Source organism: Neovison vison, chromosome 10, assembly GCF_020171115.1.
Source record: "Neovison vison isolate M4711 chromosome 10, ASM_NN_V1, whole genome shotgun sequence".
Lineage (NCBI taxonomy): Eukaryota > Metazoa > Chordata > Mammalia > Carnivora > Mustelidae > Neogale > Neogale vison.
Window position 1 is genome coordinate 45,646,870 of NC_058100.1, and position 19,265 is coordinate 45,666,134.

General features: G+C 44.4%; 1 protein-coding gene across 3 annotated transcripts in view; it reads right to left on the minus strand.

The window, feature by feature from the left end:
- PTPN14 (protein tyrosine phosphatase non-receptor type 14) overlaps positions 1 to 19,265 on the minus strand; it is a 161,641-nt gene that overhangs the window by 42,279 nt on the left and 100,097 nt on the right. For all 3 annotated transcript variants that reach the window (XM_044267194.1, XM_044267195.1, XM_044267196.1), the window contains exons 4-5: positions 5,394 to 5,491; positions 2,723 to 2,790 (exon numbers count right to left, since the gene is read on the minus strand). In XM_044267194.1, coding sequence (XP_044123129.1) covers positions 2,723 to 2,790; positions 5,394 to 5,491 — 166 coding nt within the window. The remainder of the gene's footprint in view (positions 1 to 2,722; positions 2,791 to 5,393; positions 5,492 to 19,265) is intronic.

Consider the following 19,265-nt stretch of genomic DNA (forward strand, 5'->3'; position numbering starts at 1 on the left):
ATGGACACTTCGGGTAACTAATGAATTAAATTTTAAAATAAATGGAATTAAATAATAGCCCGAGTTTGCACAGCTGTTAGGTGGCCCTGCCAGGACATGGACACAGAATGCTTGGCTCCTGGAGCCTGAACCCCGTGACTGCAGGCCACAGTGTATCCAGGCTACGGCATGGGGTGGAGTGACGTGGCAGAAGGCTGGGAACATTCCAGATTCAGACATACACGCTGACAACACTGCTATCCAACAGGACTTTCTGCAATGATAGACATGTTCTGTATCTGAGTTTTCCAGTACAGTAGCTACTAGCCACATGTGGCTACTGACCATTTTTTTAAATGTAGCTAATGCAACTGAGGAACTCGATTCTTAATTTCAACTTTAATTAACTTAAATTTGAATGTAAATAGCCACCTGTCAATATAAGTAGCTGAGGTCCCAAAGAGGGTATTTTTTAAAATTTTTATTTATTTTTTTTAAGACTTATTTGAGAGAGGGAGAGGGATAGAGGAGGGAGAAGAAAATCTTCCAGCAGATTCCTTGCTCAGAGCCCAGTGGAGAACAGTCTCATTCTGAAAAAGGCACGACATATAAAATAACCCCTTCCAGCCTTCAGATGGCACTTGGACCGGTCAAAGCATTGTAACATCCACAAAATCACAAAAAATTGTAAACAGCACCCATGCCTGGTCTATGCCTAAAGGCTATGTGATTAAGACCTTTGCGGAGAGAAAGTAGGGGGAAATGTAGAAAATTATCAACCCAATTCATTGCCTCCACTGACAAAAAAAATACACTCTTTCTAAAATTCTAAGGTATGAGTTTCACTTTCCTCCCACCAAGCCCAGCGGGAAGCCTCCCCATGACTGAGGTGAGCCTCTGAGACCATCTCCGTCAAGCTTGTGGGCACCAAACCCTACAAAGAGCTTCTCTGCTAAATAATATGTTGATCTCTTTGAATGAAGGTCGATCTGCTGGGTAGAATTAACAAGGCATGAAAACGACAGACCAATCAGGTAATACTGCCGTTTTCTTGAAGGGAAGAAGAGTAAGTACAGAGTTATTCATGAAAAACCCAGAGATCTTACAGTATTTCCCCAAGCAAGAAGAATGAGAGAAGCCTGCAGCCACTTAAGATCACTGCACACTCCGATGGGGAACAGTAAATGCAGCTCTGCTCATGCTAGGCTTGCAGGCCTGACCCGTTGTCGCCACTCTCCTGGCTCCCATCTGCCACAGCCTCCTGGCTGCCAAGTTCCTCCCATTTTACTTCCAAATATCTCTTGCATTGCCATCTTATTGTACTGTCACTCCTAACACCTAAATTACCTCTTTGCCAAGAGCACCACGCAGATTCTCATCTGACCTACTTTCCCGAATGATCTTAATGCTCGAATCCAGCTGTTCTCAAGGTGTGGGGTCTGCACATCCACCGACAGAGCCCAGGTGTTCTCAGTCCTGAGATGTTTCATCCTCGCTGCGGCCCCTCCCCTCTGCCACCCCGGAGGACAGCCAGACTCGTCGCTGACTTTCGCAATCTCTCATGTCACCTCAGCCCTGCTCTCTCTCTCTCCGTCTAGATCATGCTTGGCTCCCTCTTGTCCACCTGCTGCAATCCTGGCCACTCTTTGAGCTCCGACTCACACACCATTCATCTTTAAACCTTCCCGACCCCCACTCCCCAAGCGGATGTAACTTCGCCCCACGTAGAATCCTGACTGCCCTTCATGATACTCGGCCTGGCCTTCTGTTCCGCAAACTTCCTATTTACTCAACTACTCTGCGGCCTGCACACCGTTTCTTAAATAACTTCATCCTCTGGGAGTTAGTTACCCAGGTTAGTGCTTTGAGCAAAACAGTCGATTAAAAAAACAAACAAACGAGGGGTGAATGATCAGGGTTTCTAAAATCAGAGCCAGGATGCTGGAGTGGGGATAGCTTTTCAAACATTTTCATCCTTCCTCATAACTCTTCTCATTTACCCCAAAGCTACCAAACACACACACACACACACACACACACACACACACACACACTCCCCAGGGATTAAAACTTAGCCTCATTCCTAATTTAACCCAAGACTGGACATTTGACTTCATGGACTCATTCAGTGAATTTTTATGCAGGCAGACTTCATGCCAGACAACAGTGACAAGACAGGCAGGGTCCCCTGCTTCACGACTTTACAGCTGACATTCTAGCTGACAATCAATACTGAACATGTTTAGATACTGAAAGAATCCCTAAGTATATGCACATGAAAGGTGATTTAGCAGAAGTCGTGGATGGCTGTCGTCTATCACACAGGGGGTTGAAGAACAGGAATGCCTCTTGGAGGAGGTGATATTTAAATCAAGACCTCAACGTCAAGTCACAGAAAGATCTGGGGCAGAGCACTGAAGGTACAGGAAAACCAAGACGAAGGCTCTGGGATAGGAACAAGCTTGATGTGTTCAGAAAGGGAGAGGACCAGGGCTCTGGAAAGTAGTGGAACTGGGGATCGGGGGTGGGGGGTGTTGAGGGGATGGGGAAGTGTCTTGAGGAGGTGGGGAAAAGCACATTTACTTGTCCAGCGTTTTTACAAAATGTGTCCCTACTTTATAAATGCATGGACTTGCTTCTCCAGGGAATATGTGTATGGAAAATCCTCTGAGATTTTCAAAGGAAAGACTTACACAACCAAAGAAGGTAGAAAATTAATTAAGAAAAAGGAAATTACACTTACCATAGGAAATAGCACATATTCTCTGAGGAAATCTTGAGAATCAAACTGATTGTAGTCTCCAAAATCAGCTGAGAAGAAAGGGGGAAGGGAGGAGATTGAGTAAATGAAATTAAAGATGGAATAAAGTAAGAGTAAAATTACTGCCACATTTAGTATCCTACTTCATCTTATTTCCACACTAGTAAATAAAAACAGTGCCACATGCGTTTGATATCGTTACCACTTTTACTTAGCAATACTGTAAATATCAGCATGTAAGCGCAGTTACACAATTGTCTAGGGGAAAAAAAAAACGGGGAAATTTGAAAGTGATCCCTAAGCTATTTTAAAAATTTGAAACAAACCTATACTTATGTTTTTGTTAAATATGCATCAACACATATCTTAAGAATATCTGCCAAGGGGACTTTTTAACTCAAGGTTAATTAAGAGAACTGAAGAGCCAAACCCATCTGCATCTTTTCATATATTTGCAGCTGGAAATTCCCACTGTAAATCACCCTTGGCAAGCAACCTTGCAAATTTTTACACCTCCCAAACAAGTTCCCATATTGCAAGATGCCAGAAATTCTGTTTTGTCCTGTTTTCATCTCACGACGGTATGTCTGAGCACATGCAAAAAACACAGTGAGTCCATATCGTCGATCTGGAAATGTCTTGCTTCTCATCCCACTGGCTCTCAAGAAGGAAAAAAAAAATCAAAACAGCATACAAACTTAATTTCATGTAAAAGATCTGGCATCTAACGGGAGAGATGGCATGCAGGAGTCCACACGGAAGGCCAGTGAAGAGATGTTGCTGAGAAGACAAGGACGTACCTACTAAACCCATCACATTAACAAACATTCAAGACAGGTTGGTGGGGTGGAGGGAGAGGGTGGCTGGGGGATGGGCACTGGGGAAGGTCTGTGCTATGGTGAGTGCTGTGAATTGTGTAAGCCTGATGATTCACAGACCTGTGCCCTGGGGCAAATACTACATTATATGTTAATAAAAATAATTAAATACACACACACACACACACACACACACACATACACACACACACAAAGACGGCAGAGATCACATGTGCAGCTTGATTTCAAGTTTACTCATCAGTTATCTATATTTTATCTCAAGTTATAATTCTCCTGCTGGGTCTAACTACCCCATAAGGGTTCCCGGGAAAACCATTTTACAAACACTATAGCTGGGGGAGATTCCCTCAGATCAAACAGCTAGCCTCAAGGACTCAGTGAAAAGGGAAGCCAGGCTACGTACACCAACTTCCCTCAGCCTGAAAGCTACCATCGGGGTCTTCCGATACCCAGGATTTCAGTGATAAGCCCCATGATGGAAAAGTGAGAGGGGTAAAAAGACAGTAATAAAGTGAACTGAAGAGAAAGCTTTTTGAAAGGCAGAAGATCCACTGGACAGAGGGGATCGTCTCTTTTTCGTATGAAAGGTGCCTTCTCTGTTATTTTGATGATTTTTCTGCTCTGATGATTTAATCATTTGGAGCACTCTTCCTTTCCCTTACAGTCTGTAAGTGAACAGATGGGATCTAACATACTTCGTGTATTTTCATCCACAAGGTAACAACAGCAGCCACTGCTAGGAATCGTACGCCCAACAAAAATTGCTAAACTGCTAATACCCCGGGATGAAAGAGATCAAGGGAAGGCTGCCTCTTTAGACATTCCAGAACCCAAAAGGTTCAACTTCAGTTCAGAGTCTGGGATGGGAAGTTCAGCTCACAGCTTCTACAACAACAGTCCACACAGTAAGGACTTGGCGGGAACTGATTTTAAGGAAAAAGAATGACTACTGAAAAAATTACATTTTGATCTTCTTTTCAATACTGTCTAAAGGCCATTAAGCCACCACTCAATAAAGAGTAATGTATACATCTATGTAAAAATCACATATGTTACATAAAACTATGTAAAAGTACATGTAACAATTTAGAAAGATTTTAAAAATTGCTGTCTGATAAATCTAAGTAGGACAGACTGAAAGGCAAATGAACTCAACTCTTTTATTTGTTGCTTCATATCACATTCGTGCATTTTATTTTTATTTATTTTTTAAAGTACTCTGCAAGCCCGCATGGAGCCCAACACGGGTCTCGAACTCATGACCCTGAGATCAAGACCTGAGCTGAGGTCAAGAATCAGACGCTTAACCGACTGAGCCGCCCTGGCACCCCTACAACGATGCATTTAAAATTTTTCTCTTTAACTGTGTGAGAATAAATTATACTACAGTGTTTAAAGCTATCACACTTGAAAACTGATGGGAAAGTCACAGTCATACCAGGAAGCCACAAAATATGACCACATGGGCAGTGCAATAATTCTGAGAAAACGTTCCACAAACCCTGAATGTAGCTTTAATTAAAGGCAGGATGAAAGCTGCTATTTCTCCAAATAAAACTAAAATTATACAAGCATGAACGATTTGCAAACAGCTTTCAGAAAGCCACCAGCCTGCCACCAAAAAAAAAAAAAAAAAAAAAATCACTATTTTGGCTTTTTTTTCCCCCTATTTTTGCATTTTTAACGTATCTTGGAATGAAAAGTAGAGTTACTAAGGGATCATTTAAGTAAACTCAGTTTTTTCCTCTGAGAGGCCAGCAACACCGCAGTCAGAGAGAAATGGGACTCCCCATGGCGGCCGTCACACTCCTTACCTTGCACAGCCAAGCCCGCCAGCCGGATCACCTGTTCCAACGTACACCGCAGCCGCCCTTCCAGCACGTCTTTTTTGACTTGCAGGTAATACTGATATCTGTCCATGGGAACAGAGAGACAAATAACCTTAAAAACACATACTTGGAATATGTTCCCACCAGATCAATGTGTCTCGATGTAAAACTCTGTGTACACAGCGGGACACACAGGTGATGCCGAGAAAGGTCAGCTGCATAAAAGACGGGAAGCGCCCTCTGCTGTGTTTATCTTTGTTTGATGTGGCAGGTGCCACAGCCCGGGCATTCTCGGTTCGAGAGCGTTCTCATCCAATCCTCTCACTGTAAGTCCCCTGGATAAAACACCCGATAACGACCAGTTCTTCCTAACAGAGACCAGGAAGGAAATGCTCTTCCACACCTGGACACCCAGGGCAGCACAGCTGCCAAACCTGCATCCAACAGCTGTGCCTTCCTAAAACCACTCTGGAAACACTCCGTTTTCTAAACTCAACAGTTTGGGGGGGTGGATCGCAAACAGGCCAGATAGTCTGGCATTCTGCTAGCAGAGAGGACAAAGCTCTTCAGAGCGAAGCTCACCCCACAAGTCTGAGACTCAACAAAAATCCAACCCAAGTACATCCTCAACCCAGCGGATGCAGAGAGACAGAGTGTGCCCTTGAGCAATGTCCCGGCTCAGAGAGGACCACTGTCCTCAGAAGCCAGGACGGTGTGCTGGGCTCTTAGGGTTACCTGAACATTTAGAAATCTCCTTACCCCGAACCTTTCTTCCCAGGACTCTCCTTCCCTGGACCATACTCTTAAAGCACAGTCTCCTCCAGAACAGACTTTTCCTAGCATTAATTCTTGGCGAATGCTAACAACCTTTCTGTTCCTGGTCACCGTTAACTCTACTTTTTCTAAACTAGGACATGGCAATCCAGGGAGCTCAAGAGTGATCCAAAACTCTACTCTGTTTTAGAGAGGGGCAGCCAGCACTGAGAGCTAATTACTGTCATCTCTCCCTTGATATTGTGGATGTCATTACACAGCAACCCAAAGTCTATTTGAGGGAAGGACTCGGGGTCTCTGACCCCTCCGTAGAGTCTCTACTTCCTTCCTCTCTCTTCTTGGGTCGACTGGACGGGGGTACAGATGACCATGTCAGTCTCTGGTGGGACAAACCTATATTCCAATCAGAAGGACCAACGCCGAGTTATTTAAAAATTCCTTTTAGTAAAACTTAGTATGTAATAGAAAAATGACCTGCTCTTCCGACTCCCGCCCCATCTTTCACCTAAAACTATCCATAATCATTTTGTAGTCTCCACTACTGAACCAGTAATTGTACTTCTGTCCATATCAATTGATTAAATCAGTTATAATGTATATAATAAATATCTGTGCTCATTTTCAAAGACAAGTCCCGGGGATGTGTAGAGAATCTTTGTGCCCACTCTGTGCTCTCAGATCAGCGGACACGGCTCTGTCTCACCTAGTTAGTCTATCCTTAGCTGATTAGGGGCATCCTGGGTTCTAAATCCTGATATGTAAGAGCATGTGGCCAAAAGTCTTTTGCCGGTAATGAAGGAGATGTGTTGCTATTTCTGAAAATGAACAAACAATAAGCAGGAAATACTAGGCAGGATCCTTTTAAAGACCCCCTGAAATTGAAGGCGTGGCCTGTAGGGGGTAAGGGGGTGGGGAGGGGGTCTTTGGGCAATCATCTTCCATGGAATGAAAGCAGAGTCATAACCTGTCTCTCTATCAGTCACAGGAGATAATCAGAGTAAACAAAATATTTTGAAGTAATAATTGTGCATGAATTTAAAGAAACACCAAGAGTTAAGTCAAAATAGCAAAGACTCAAGAAATCTGGTTCGCTACCGTTAAAATATGTCTCGTGTTCTCTTCTGGTTCCCTTTTTTCACCTGATCACTAAAGTTAAGCCCCCAAGCTCAGGTGTATTCAAGCTCAATGTTTTCAAAATGTGTCGCCCAAGGTGAGTCAACACTACAGAAGTGCGTAGTCCGACGCACTCCCATAATACACGTGCTGCTTTTCTTCCCTTCCAAGGGGGGACAGAGAGCAACTTGGCCACATGGTGAGTGTTAAGGATCTCAGGTTCCATGGTTTTATCTGGAGCTCCAAGAGCTCCAACAAAATGGTTTACATTAGCACCTTCGCTTCAAGGACTGTGCCCCCTGTCAACCACAAGCAAAGCTCAGCTTTTACAGCCTTACTTAAATAACAGATTTATGTCTGAAAGTATAATCTGATGCATACTATTGGTTCACCTCTTGGGATAAAGCTCAGTAAAACCTGAACTAGGAGGAGAAACATGGGCTTCGGAAGTCTATGTCCCTTTCCACGTAGCGCAGCACATTTCCTGCTTGTGCTCCCTCCCCTCAAGGTTCTCCCTCAGCACCGTCTGCCATGTTCTTTCCTTGTTCCCTGGCCTGGTTCTTGGTTTTCCTCTGGCACCTGTCTTGGGCCTCGGGGCCCATTTTCAAGGAAAGAGTAAAAGCTCCACTCATTCGTGTAAGGTCACTTTCCCTTCAGGAGAGTGGGAACTACCCGTGAGCCTTTTATGGAAGATCTTTCATGCTTCCAAGCTAGCTGGTTCTTAGAAAGGTCAACGCCTCCTTGTGGAAACTGGCTCAAGGAAGGGAGCCCTAAGTCAGCAAAAGATCTTGTAAGTGTCAAGAGTTCATTGTGAAAACTGATAGATCATTGGAAGAACAGCCACTTAGAGTCTCAAGACCATACTTTCGAAAGTGGGAGAAGAAGAAAAGAAAGATGAAGAAGTGTTACTTCATCGTCTCCCCGGAGGATCCTGCTGTGACTTTCTTCAGAAAAGCGAAAGGATATCTAAACTAAATAAACAAAACAACCGAACAACAACAACAAAACCACAGAATTCCGAGATAGGAAGGAATCCTAAGTTTACTGAAGAAAGGTGCAAATGGAATCCTTGAAAAAGACAAACCAACCAACCAACCAGAACACCCAATTTCAAGGTAGGAAAAGTGGTCAAATTCACCTACTCCTCTTAACCCTACAATGTCAAATCCCTTCTATATGCCATACACTCCTTGCCAATTTTTTTTTTTTTTTTTAAGATTTATTTTATTTAAGGGCACCTGGGTGGCTCAGTGGATTAAAGCCTCTACCTTTCAGCTCGGGTCATGATCTCAGGATCCTGGGATAGAGCCCACGTCAGACTCTCGGCTCAGCAGGGGGCCTGCTCCCCCCCCCCCCGCCTACCTTTCTGCCTACGTGTGATCTGTCAGGTAAATGGATAAAATCTTAAAAAAAAAAAAAAAAGATTTACTTTATTTTATTTATTTGAGAAAGAGAGAGAGCGAGCATGAGAGGGGAGAGATCAGAGGGAGAAACAGACTCCCCACTGAGCAGGGAGCCCGATGCGGGACTCGATCCCGGGACTCCAGGATCATGACCTGAGCCGAAGGCAGTTGCTTAATCAACGGAGCCACCCAGGTGCCCAGTCCTTGCCATTTTGAATGGATTTTTTTTAAAGATTTATTTATTTAATTTAGAGAAAGGGGGAGGGGCAGAGGGAAAGAGTATCCTCAAACAGACTCCCCAATGAGCGGAGAGCCCCTCGATCCCAGGACCCTGAGATCATCACCAGAGCCAAGATCAAGAGTCAGCCATGTAACCAACTGAGCCAGCCAGGCGTGCCCTCCTGAGCAGTTCTGACTTATTTTCTGCTCTCCAAGTTCAGAAGAAACATGGATATTCACACTTATTAAGCACTTCCTGTATGCGGAAGTTGGTTTAATGCTGAGGGACATCCTGAAGAGGTTTACAACCTTCTCTGCCTTGCGAGGATAGTCGTCCTCTCTTGAACCCCTGACGTCATGGTTCTGTCTCGTGTGTGTTATTAAGGGCTCCATTTTTAAGAACCAAGGAGTAAAACATTTTAAAAGGTGTTAACCCTAACATTACCTGCCATGGCTAGAGCCTCTGATCAGCTGATACCTCTGGGAATATAATCCATGGGAACGAGCAAAACAATGATTCTAGCCCTCTTATCGTGCTGACTCCAATTTCATCTGCAGCCATCACTTCTAGAACACACGAGGGAGTTTTAGAACAGATCCACGCTGCTCTAGGCAACCGGGTGTCCTAATCCGTCAGCAAGGAACACCAGGATCGCTCCTGGTCATTCAGGTTAGACATAGGCTTGTACTGGGATACAAAACCGAGGAGCTGAAGAAAGCAAGAGCTCTTTCCTGGAAGCCATCCAGACTACAAGAAAATCTGAACAGCGTTAATGATCTGCTACGACAACCACGTGACACCGCGGAGATGACGACGGGAGATCGCAGAAGGAGAATGAAATCTGGAACACTTTGGATATTGTTTGGTATGTTTTTGCTTAAAAGGCGCTTTTGTAAAGTATAATAATTCTATCCTATATGAAGATTAAATTAGAGAATATGAGCTGAAATGCTATTTCTACCAAGTTTGGTTTTTGCTCATTTTTGATTAGAGATTCAGTGCTAACGGTGGTAAAATAGAACAGTGAATTCTATTTTGGAAACGTGTAATTTTGTGGAAGCATACTCCACCCTGTCATAGCTCTGGGTGGAGGGGAAACACACACACACACACACACACCCCAATCCTCATGCCAGAAAAGTAACTGCCAACTTTCCAAAGAGATCTTCTTTGAAAACCCAAGCTCACAAGGAAAACTTTTTAATACTTTTCCTATTCAAAGACCTGGAAGTCGTCCATCTGACTGCTGGGCTCCAATGAATAAGGTTTTAGGTTAGGATTCTGCTCTCCCTCTACCAACTGGTGAATATAACTATGCTTGTTGAGTCAAGGTAAAATTTCTATTTCCAACATTTTTTTGGTCTTGTTTTTACTCCACGGAGATTAAAATTCAGGTTTCTCTACAGGAAACAGAAAAGCTTCTTGATAGTTGGTGCTGTTAAATATGACAACTGGAAACTGACGGATAATAGGAACCAGTCTTGGGATATCCCATCTGTCTGGAAGAGTTCCAACCGAGCTCAAGAAACTAAGTGACTTTTCCATGTTCCTTCCTCCCCCTAAGATTCTGAAAAGGAAGTCTGAAAAAAATGCCGCACCGGGTCAAATCAATAGAGCATTCAGTACTTCTGACAGTTGTATCAAAGAACTCTTTCAAAATTATACCCTGTATCCTTATCCTCCACATTTACAGATGTACCGCTCAGATGTTCGCGTCTCTCTTTTCCATTTATATAAGGGGGATTTATCTCAGCACTTATGCAACTCGGCTCTATTTGCAGGTGGGTGACTCCTTCTCAGATGGAGACATTCCATGTGGTGTTCCGGAAAGGATGGACTGTACCACCACAGAACCACAAGGAAGGCGAGAGGAACGCAGACGCCGAGGACGTGTTGCTTTTATGGTATCTCTCCCACCCCTCCCACAAGTGAAATATTCGTTCCCAGGCCAGTTCAGCAGAAGGGCCTCCAACAGAGAAGAGCCACGAAGGTATAAAAAGCCTTAAGAGCTGAGTTTGGTCATGGCGCTCAGGGCTCCACGTTCCCAGCGTACATCACAGGATGGTGGAGACAGGAGAGGGGGCGGCCATGATGACTGCTCCAAATTTGCTCCCCAGGGAGCCTTCTCCTCCGTCCTCCACCTACCTACCCACATACCTCATCAACTCTGCAAGTAGGCTCTGGGGTCAAAGGGAAGGAGCGCCACCCCGGGAGCAGGAGCCTTCCGAGCCATCTGTTTTCCTTTGCCTTGAGACCTGCAGAGTCCAAGTAGGACTGCCCCTCGGTGGGCCCGAGCTCCCAGGAAGGCAGGCAGTGGACACAGCGGATGTAGAAACAAGCCTCTGGTTATCTGAGGCCACAGAGATCTGTGGGTCATTCGTCATCCATGCATGATTTCGCCTAAGCTATTTGAGAAGGGACAGATTTCAAAAATCCAAGCCCTACGCTTTTGTTTTTAGAGAAGGAAAGAGTGTGGAAGGAGGAGAATGACTCGCCCAAGGTCATACAGCTCTTGGAGGCAGGGCCTGACAGACCAGAGCCGCAGAGAGCCAGAGAGTGGGATCTGATTCCCAGCCGTTGTGGGCGAGTCATTGGTCCCACTGAAGTCTAAAAATAAAAATGAAAATAAAAATGCCACTACTTGGTCATTTGGGGGGATCCCGCTGCCTCTAAGGAGAGGCTTTAATCTCCAAGCAGGCTCCCGCCCCATCCGACTGCATGTGCCACAGCATGAGTGAGCAGACGCCGGCACGAGGAGCTTTTCTGTCAAAACACAGGGCAGGACAGTCGTAAGGTAATTCAGATCTGGTTGTGTTTTTTTGTCCCTGCAGCAGCCTCTGGGAAATTTCAATTTCCAGAGGTGGGTGGAGAGAAAGGGGACCAAGCTGTGTATTCTAATGACTCGCTAACAGGATCTTAAGATGCACAGAGGAGCAAAGTAAAATCAAGAGAGCAGGGTCCCAAATGGTAGGCTCCTACCTAGAAGGAGAGGCTCCAGCCAGAAGTGGGTACAAACAGCCCTCAGATGTATTTCCAAATGCGGATTTTTTTAAAAAAAGCAAACTGGAGCTCATCCTGTGTCACACACCGTCTTTACTGACTCTCGGCTGAATCGAGGTCTTTCTATGTTCTGGATCGTAAAGAAGGGGTCTGGCCTTCGTTCTCCTGCTAACACACTTAGCACCACCAGGGGAGCAGTGTGATTGGCAGGTCTCCCCCGTGCATTACTCCTTTTACCCCCACTGCTCAAGGAGATCTGAGAAAGAAAATGCTTTCTCATAGTTAAAAATAGGTTAGTGAAAGCATTCTGTAAGCTGTAACTATCAACCTGCCTCACCACTGTTATTATCTGGCAGCTCCCGTCTGCCTCTCCCTTCTCTGCGGGTCAAGGTCAGTCACCCCAGCTTCTCCCTTCCCGTGTGCATGGTCCACACAGATGTGACAACTTAGAGAGAGGGGAGCAGGCCAATACTATCCTTACATTCCTCAGTCTGTGAAGGTTTTCCAGCAGCTACTCTGGGGGGAGGGCAAGAGAGAGAAAGTCGGGTTGTTGTTGTTGTTATTACGAAGGAAGGAACGTGTTTCCTCACTAGAAAACTTCCTTCACCATCAGCCACATCGGAATAATCTTGCTAGAAGGTACTAGAACCTAGCTCTCCCAGGACAGTGCAGGACGTACTAAAGCAGTACCATTGCTCTCTGGCTGACGTTACATGGGATGAGTAAGAAATAAATGTACAAGTTTCTTTACTATAAAAGACAAGAAAGAGGTGACAGGGGACAGGCTGTCCTAGAATTCTGGTGTACAGAACAGCAAAGGAACATAATTTTAACACTGAGATTGACAGAGATACCAGCAAGAGAGAAAGGGCACATTCCATCCATTCCAAAGGGTGTGCACCACTGTAAATCCAGATACTGGGCAGGGTGGCCCACCCCTTCTCTGCCCGCCAGGACCTGATAAACAGGACCGCCCGCCCGCAGGCCTGCGACCAGATAAACCTGAATGCCTGCCTCCCTCTGTCCCTCTACCCTCAAAACCCTTGAGAAGATTTCAGTTGATGATTATTCACGTATAATAATGAGTCTGCCGCCTGACCCATGCACCCTCTGAGTGCTTTACGCTCAACGAACGTTCAAGCTGACAGTCCATTAAAACTGCGTTGTGGAGCAGAGTACAAAGCCAAGGCTCCTGCAACTGTGCAAAATGGAAACAACGCAACAGGGGAGAGGGGGGCCAAGGCTAAAACTCTGACTAGACAAAGATAACCTTAAAAGGGAAAGCTTGTCTCCTCGCCGTTTCACACCACAAGCCAATACACGTGCATGCGTGAAAACACAAACATGTGCATATACTCCTGCGTGCGTGCGCGCGCGCGCGCGCGCACACACACACACACACACACACACACACACACACACACACGACTGTCTTGGCAAAAATTCAATCCCGAAGTCCTCAACATTCACCGATCGATACCCTCTTTTGTCACAGATGCCTAACTTCTTATCGAGGCTTCTAAGTTTCAGTGAGTCAAAGGATTGCAATTCTTTCCTAAAAAGGATAATGTTTGTTTAAATGCACACAAACACACACAGGCCTTAACTACTAGTGAAAAAAGGCCAATGATAGCAAGGTGTTGCAAAAGAGAAAAGCATGCCACAACCTGATCCCTGCTTTCTGCTCTTGAACTCCTGCATTAATTATAACAAATTACAGGGAATCCAAGTACAGTTTATAAGTACAATAAACTCCCTAATAATAGCCTATAATTTAATCAAGGGTTCTCTTTAAAAAAGAAAAACTCTTTCTCTACAATACATCATAGAGGGAGAGAGAATACCCCGACAGCACTTTTTCTGCCACATTCTAGGCTAGTGAGTACAGATTCATTCCTTCCTGACAATCACGACGACACGATTTAAAAAAAAACAGACAGGTTTCACTGCTGTGGGCTGTGATGCCCTGAACTAGGAAAACATAACAGAAGTAGAAATACCTAGTCTCGAAAGAAAATACAGTCCTAGAGTGTGTGATGCTTAAAATAGAATCCGAGTCTGTTTTGCTCCATCTTAAAAATCTCCAATGACTTGGAAAACAGTTTGGCAGTTCCTCAAAGTTAATTATGGAGTTATCATATGACCCAGCAATTCCACTCCTAGGTATATCCCCAAGAGAACTGAGACACATGTTCACACAGAAAGCTGTACACAAACGGCAACAATATTCATAAGGGCCAAAAAAGAGGAAACCATCCAAATGCCCACCAACTGATGAATGGATCAGCAAGATGCAGTCTGTCCACACGAGGGGCTATTCTGTCACCAAAAGGAATGAGGTACTGATACCTGCTACCATGAAACATGCTAAGTCAAAGATGACAGACAAAAAGGTCACATATTGTACAACTGCAGTTATATGAAATGTTCAGAACAGACAAATAGACAGGAGATTAGCAGTTGTCAGGGGCTAAGAGAAGAGGGAGGGGGGGACAAGAAAAGGCTCCAAAATCAGATCTTGCGGATGGCTGCACAATGTTGTGAATATACCAAAAACCACTGAACAATATACTTTAAAATATTAAATGTTATGTATGTCATATGAATATGACATAAATAAAACACCTAGTAACCTTAATCGGGAAAAAGTTCACACTCCTTATAGAGACTCCCTGTGATCCACTCAGAAATTCTTTCTTGGGGTGCCTGGGTGGCTCAGTGGGTTAAGCCTCTGCCTTCGGCTCAGGTCATGATCTCAGGGTCCTGGGATCAAGCCCCGCGTCAGACTCTCTGCTCAGCGGGGAGCCTGCTTCTCCCTCTCTCTCTCTGCCTGCCTCTCTGCTTACTTGTGGTGTCTCTGTCAAATAAGTAAATAAATAAAATCTTTAAAAAAAAAAAAAAAAGAAATTCTTTCTTTCTGACTTCGTGTCTCCCCGCACACCACACACCTGAGCTGTAGTCAGTTTACGGTGCTTCCCCAAACCTACCACGTTCCTTCCCGCCTCCTTACTGCTTCTGCCGTCAGACTGCCCTTGCCCATCCTCCTCCATTTGGACCATCACCTACTCATCCTTCAAAGCTCAACTGAAATTTCTCTCTTCCTGTAAAGCTAACCTCAACCAGTTAATGGAGCCTCCCCCCAGCCCCCACGGTGCTTTGCCCAAGTCTCTCCTGCAATGCCCTCCACGCCTCTCCCATTCCACCACAACCTCCTCACAGACTGGAGACTGGGGTCTTCTCATTTAATGTTAGTACCTGTCACTAAGTAGACACTCAATAAACATTTCTGAGTTGAAATACCTACAGAGGAACGCATACAGACAGAGGGAGAGAGACTAATCGCCTCGGTAAGATTATGAGATTATTCTTCGGAAAATAATAATAATAATAATCTTATGAGATTATTCTTTCTGCGGTATGAAAGAGGCTCCTGAAAGTTTCCAAAATGTAACCCATCACACACTGAGCAGGAAGGCTTAAACTCTTTGCTTTTAGGCAAAGGGAAAAAAATGTTCTTTCAAACACCTGGAATACCCAACACCATACCGAAGGAGAACAAATCTGGAAAGGTGACACTACCCAATTTCAAAACATTATAAAGACAAAGACAAGACAGTGAATATTGGTGAAAGATAATCAACAGAACAGAAGGGAAAGCCCAGATGTAAACCCTCATACACAGAGTCAGCTGGGTTTTGACAAAGGGGCAAAGGCAACGCAATGCAACAAAGACAACGAACCTCTTCATCACATAGTGTTGGAACAACTGTGAATCCACATACCCCGCCCCCCAAAAAGGAACCTAGAAACTGACCGTATACGTTTCACAAAAATAACTCAAAATGAATGACAGACCTACATGCAAAATGCAAAACCATAAGAATCCTAGAAGACTACAGGAGAAAATCTGGATGACTTTGGATATGGCAATGACATTTTAGATACAACACCAAAAACACACTCCATGAAATTATTGTCTTTGTCAAAATTTAAAACTCTGTTCTGCAGAAAGCAATGTCAAGAGAATGGGAAGACAAGCCCCAGGCTGGGAGAAACTATTTACAAAAGACACATCTGATAAAGGACTGATACAAAATATACAGAGAATTCTTAAAACTCAACCCAGTTTAAAAATGGGCCAAAGATCTTAGGATGCTTCATCAAATAAAATAAGTAGATAGCAAATCAATACGTGAAAAGATACTCTGCATCATGTCATCAGGAAATGTAAATTAGAACAATGAGATAGGGGGCGCCTAGGTGGCTCAGTGAGTTAAAGCCTCTGCCTTCAGCTCAGGTCATGATCCCAGAATCCTGGGATGGAGCCCCACATCAGGCTCTCTGCCCAGCGGGGAGCCTGCTTCCTCCTCTCTCTCTGCTTACCTGTATCTCTGTTTGTCAAATAAATAAAAATCTTTTTAGAAAATAAGATACTACTACACAACTATTAGAATGGCTAAAATCCAGAACACTGACCACCAAATGCTGACAAGGATGTGGAACAACGGGAACTCCCATTCACTGCTGTGGGAATGCAACATGGCACAGCCACTTGGGGAGACAGTCTGGTGGTTTCTTAAACTAAACCTACTCTTAACATGATCCAGCAATCATGCTCCTTGGTATTCACTCCAAGGAGCTGAAAACTTATGTCCACACAAAAGCCTGCACAATGATGTTTACCACGGTCTTGTTCATAATTTCCAAAACTTGACAGCAATCAAGACGTCCTTCAGTAGGTGATGGATAAACACCGGGATACAACCAGACAATAGGATGGTATTTGGAACCTAAAAGAGATGAACTATCAAGCCATGAAAAGACATGGAGGAAACGTAAGTGCACATTATTAAGTGGACAAACCAATATAGAAAGACCCCATGCTGCTGTATGGGGTGACATTCTGGAAAAGGCCACCCTGGGAAGAAAGTAAAAAGATCGGTGGTTACAGAAGGGAGAATGAACAGGCAGAGCACAGAGATCGTGAGAGCAGTAAAATACTCTACATGACGCTATCCTGATGGATACATGCTGTCATACATTTGTCCAAATGCACAGAATATACAACACGAAGACTGAACACCATAAATTGAACTATGGACTCTGGGTGATGATGATGCGTCAAGGTAGGTCATTCTTGGCAAACTTCTGATATGTGATGCTGATCATGGCGGAGAGGATGCATGTGTGAGGGTAGAGGGTATAGGGGACATCTCTGTGCCTTTCCCTCCATCTTGTAAATCTAAACTTGCTCTAAAAAGAATAGAAGCTTACCAAGAAATAAATAAATTCCATCAGTGTGGCCCATCTGTTCACTTGTTGACGATTTATACTGTTTTCCGAGCTACCAAGTAGCAAAGCGAGAACTCAGGGCTGAATCACAGTCGAGGACCAACTACAGCATGAAATAAGTCCTCGTGGTGACAAACCATAAGAGACTCTTGACTCCAGGGAACAAATGGAGACTTGGGGGAGGAGAGGGAGGCCAGGGAGGTGGGGGGCGGTTTGGGGGAAGGGAAGGGATAACTGGGGGATGGGCATTAAGGAGGGCACATGATGGAACGAGCAATGGGTGTTGTATGCAACTGACGAATCACTAAATTCTACCCCTGAAACAAAGATTACAGTATATGTTGACTAAATTGAATTTAAATTTTTAAAAAAAGAAAGAAAGCAGCTCTCATTGTGGGCGAAAGTTCTTATCAAGGAGGAACAAGGCTCCATAAAGATTAGCATGACCCAAACTCCTCCTCCACATCGCCACGGAAACTATGGCGCCTTACCCTTCTGATACAAGGAGTAAGTATGTCTTGACTCATCGGCTCAAACTATATACCTGCCTGCCCCCCAAATCATAGGTTCATTATATTACCAATAACTCCACTGTGGGAAAGGGGAGCTTAAATTACATCTGTAAGCTGGGTGAGTCAACTCTCCAAAAATCTGTCTACCTGGTAAAGAGCCAGAGTTGTGGCTAAGAAGTCTGCATAAATCCTTAAAAATTTGGGGAGCCAGCACATGGGAGGGCAGGGCTGCTGTCAGCTACCTGCCTGGTCTGAAGGAGAAAAATAAATAAAAATCAACGAATATGAGTGAGAGGCTTATGTCTGTGGATGGCCATGAATTCTTCCTTAGAGTCCCAGAATAAAGGTACCTTCTATATTCTCACAAGTGAACAGCTGCCAAAAGCAGCTAAGTCTCTCAATGAAGTTATGTCCCAGAAGTGAGTACAAGGGGCTTAGCAAATGTTGGATGAATGGATGATGGAACGAAACTAGTTCATTACATACCCCTAGAGAAACAGAAGAGAGAAATAGAAGTTCCCACCCTATATGAGGCCACATGGCTAGACACACAGGGTATCTGACCATGACTGGTGACCAGGAAGCTCGGTATGGATGGAGACAAAATGTAAGACCACTGGGTACTAGCCTCTTCAACCCAGCTTCCTACCATCGCAGCAGGTCAGAGCAAAGCAGAGCCCATCCTCTGCCCTTTGAAATGGAAGGTTCCAGTTGACACAACTCTCACATACCCGGTAGACTCAAGAAACAACCAAAGATTCTATATTGGCCAAAAGTCAAGTGACAAGCCAGGCCAAGGGAATACCTTCCAGCGGTGGGGGCCCTCCAGCCTACGATAAGTGTTGGAAGGGAATGAGCTGTCCTTGATTGTGATTTTCTTCTGTTCAGGGTGATGGGCTGAGTGTCCTGCCTGCCTTTACTTCTATCTACAGTTAGTCCGGTCTGGACTCCAGACACCTGAGGACTCCGGGTGAACGTCACCTTCTACATCCCTCCCTCCAGTGTCTCTGTCATTACATAACCCACAACCCCACCCAGGTTTTGTCTCTAAAAGCTAGCCAAGTCTAATTTTACACTCTGGCAACTGTTTTCACTTATTGGCCAATCTAAGTTTTAAATATGTCTAATCGCTAGGCTTCTGAGGTTTAGTGTTGAAACTCTGCAGGTACCCATTCACTCTGTGCTCTCTTTGTCACTTCATGTACATTTTCTCATAGTTGTGGCTTAAAAACATCTAAGTAAAAAAAAAAATAAAGTAAAAAAAAAAAACATCTAAGTACTGGAAAAATTACCCACATTTGCTAAAAACACTGAGAGAAACACACACACACACGCACGCACACACACACACACACACACACGCTGGATGGGAAATTTATCAGAAATAGCAAAAAAACTGCTATTTCTGCCCAGCAGTCAGAAATACAGGAGATCCCTAGAGATCCCACTGGATGACCTTTATTTCCACAGAATGGACCCTATTGGGAGACAACTGCTCAGCCCACCCCACTTTGAATCTGGCTGGTAAGATCCATGTTCAACC